At 36.9% G+C, this 2,241-nt stretch overlaps 1 protein-coding gene across 1 annotated transcript; it reads right to left on the bottom strand.

Annotated features, from left to right (window-relative positions):
- Positions 1-133: 133 nt before the first annotated feature.
- On the bottom strand, positions 134-1,483 carry LOC107580349 (polymeric immunoglobulin receptor-like; the record flags this gene model as incomplete). Its single annotated transcript, XM_016266066.1, has 4 exons — positions 134-409; positions 487-804; positions 885-1,193; positions 1,274-1,483. Coding segments are annotated over 4 exons (1,113 nt in total), but the record flags the coding sequence as incomplete, so codon positions are not given.
- Between the last annotated feature and the right edge of the window lie 758 nt (positions 1,484-2,241).

Genomic DNA, 2,241 nt, shown 5'->3' with positions numbered 1-2,241 from the left:
TTAAAAGCACTATATAAATAAAGGTGACTTGACTTGACTTGACTGCCACGATGCTTGAGTGATTGTTCATGAGCTGATTTCTGAATATTTAAATCTGAACCAAAAACAATGGATAAATGATAAACTATCTTACCCTTTTTAACGCTGAGGGTCACTTTAGTGGTGACGTGAGCTCCACACCAGTATATCCCAGAATCCTCTTCTCTCAGATCAGTGATGTTCACAGTAAAGACTCCAGCAGATGCTTCATCACTGAAAGAGAATCGATCATCTCTGATCGTCTCCAATGAAACTCCATCCTTCACACACATGGAGGCTTCATGTGCTTTGCAGAAGCTTTTCTGATCTGCATCCTGATGTTTGCACTGGATTGACACGTCGTCTCCTTCATACTTAGTCAAGTTCAGCTCTGGAAATGATTACAGACACAAGAAGATCACTTCACAGCCGGAGTTTGACATATTCAGATGAATAAACCTTCCTCACCCTCGTTCATGATGACCATCAGATGAGTGTGAAGATAACTGAGCTCTGTTTCTAATGTCACTGCACACCAGTATTTCCCAGCATCCTCTGCTGTCAGTGCAGTGATGCTCCCAGTGAAGACACGTGCAGTGACGTTATCTTTCAGAGTCAATCTGTCAGTCTTGCTCTCTTTCTCTTCTCTCACAGTCTCACTGAGAGTATTTCTGTCTCTAGTGGAGCACTTCCCCTTACAGAGAGACTTTGGCTTTGATTTATAGATTGAATCATAAGGGCAGAAGATCTCAGCAGATTCTCCTTCACGTCTCACTACTGGTGCCACTGAAAACAAACAGGCATTTAACACACATGATTCTGAACAGACTGTATTTACTACAGTGAAATCATCTGAATGGACTCACTGATGAGGTTGAGCTGAATTTTAGTGTTCAGGGAGATGAAAGTCAGATATGTGTCTCTGGTTTCTGCTCCACACCAGTAAACTCCAGCATCTCTCACACTCACATTACTGATGCTCACTCTAACAACTCTCTCTTCATTTCTCTCAGATGAACCACTCATTTGTGTCACTTCAGATGAGCTGATGTTCTGGCAGATGTGATTATCTTCCTCTTTGCAGAAATGAACTTTATATTCCTCTGGGATCTGACAGGTGATGTTGACTTCACCAAGATAAGCAGATTTAGTCACATCCACTGGATACTTTGCATCTACAAAACCAAAACAAGTTAACATACAGACAAGAAAAATTACTTTATATACACAAGATAAATTATTTGCGGTTCCTCACCGTGTTTGACGCTCAGCTGAAGTTCAGTGAAGCTCTCAGTATAGTCAGATACTTTCACTCCACATCTGTATGTTCCTGCATCTGCAGCTTTCAGCTCTCTAAAAAACACCATCAAGACTCCTGCTCTGGTGTCGTCATATAAAGAAACATCTCCATTCTCCATCCATTTATTCAAAGTGTTATTCCGTGAAATTTGTTGCTTTGGTGTCTCTAAGAAATAATCAAACATAAATTTAATATAATAACAAATAAATGTGTAATTTAAAAGCATAACAATGTTATGCATGGTTTCATCAATATTACATACAAATGTCAATTAAATATTATTTTAAATAATTTAAATAGCATTTATGCTGGTAACGGTAAGGTTTTTGGCCTGTCCCTCACTATGATTTTTTCTTTTTCAGCAGGACTTTTAATTTGCAAAATGAAGGCAAAATATATAAAAATCACATTTGCATATTGTTCTAAATAAATATAGTCTCATTGTTAAGTAGTATTTTTGGCATAAGTATGTAGCGGATCAGCTCATGGGGAAATATGAATAATTAACCATAACTAGTTATAATTAACTATTCATATTTTAGATCCACTGTAGATATTTAGCTGACCACTCAGGGTCAACCGTCTTGTCAATTCTAAGAACGTTAATTTCCTGGTTAAAGGAAACTCCTCTATGATGTTCTATTTTTGATGATTTATGAGGCTTGACTGAGGGGGGCTATCATGCAATGTCAATCCTGCAGAGACGGACAACAGTGAAGTATTTTTAATTTACTCAAGTCAATTTAAAAAGTATCTGTAGTTTATCAGTGTGTTTCTTTGGAAAACTTTGCTTCACTACATTCCAAAGCATAATGTCATATTTTTTACTGCACTTCATTTTATAAATGAAAGTTGTTGTTTGTTTTACCTTTAATACATAAGAACATTAAAAATGTAGTACTTTCTTGTACTCAAGTAAATCT

The sequence above is a fragment of the Sinocyclocheilus grahami genome, unplaced genomic scaffold, assembly GCF_001515645.1.
Source record: "Sinocyclocheilus grahami isolate Dianchi unplaced genomic scaffold, SAMN03320097.WGS_v1.1 scaffold31957.1, whole genome shotgun sequence".
NCBI classification, from domain to species: domain Eukaryota; kingdom Metazoa; phylum Chordata; class Actinopteri; order Cypriniformes; family Cyprinidae; genus Sinocyclocheilus; species Sinocyclocheilus grahami.
This window is presented reverse-complemented; position numbering and strand designations above follow the sequence as displayed.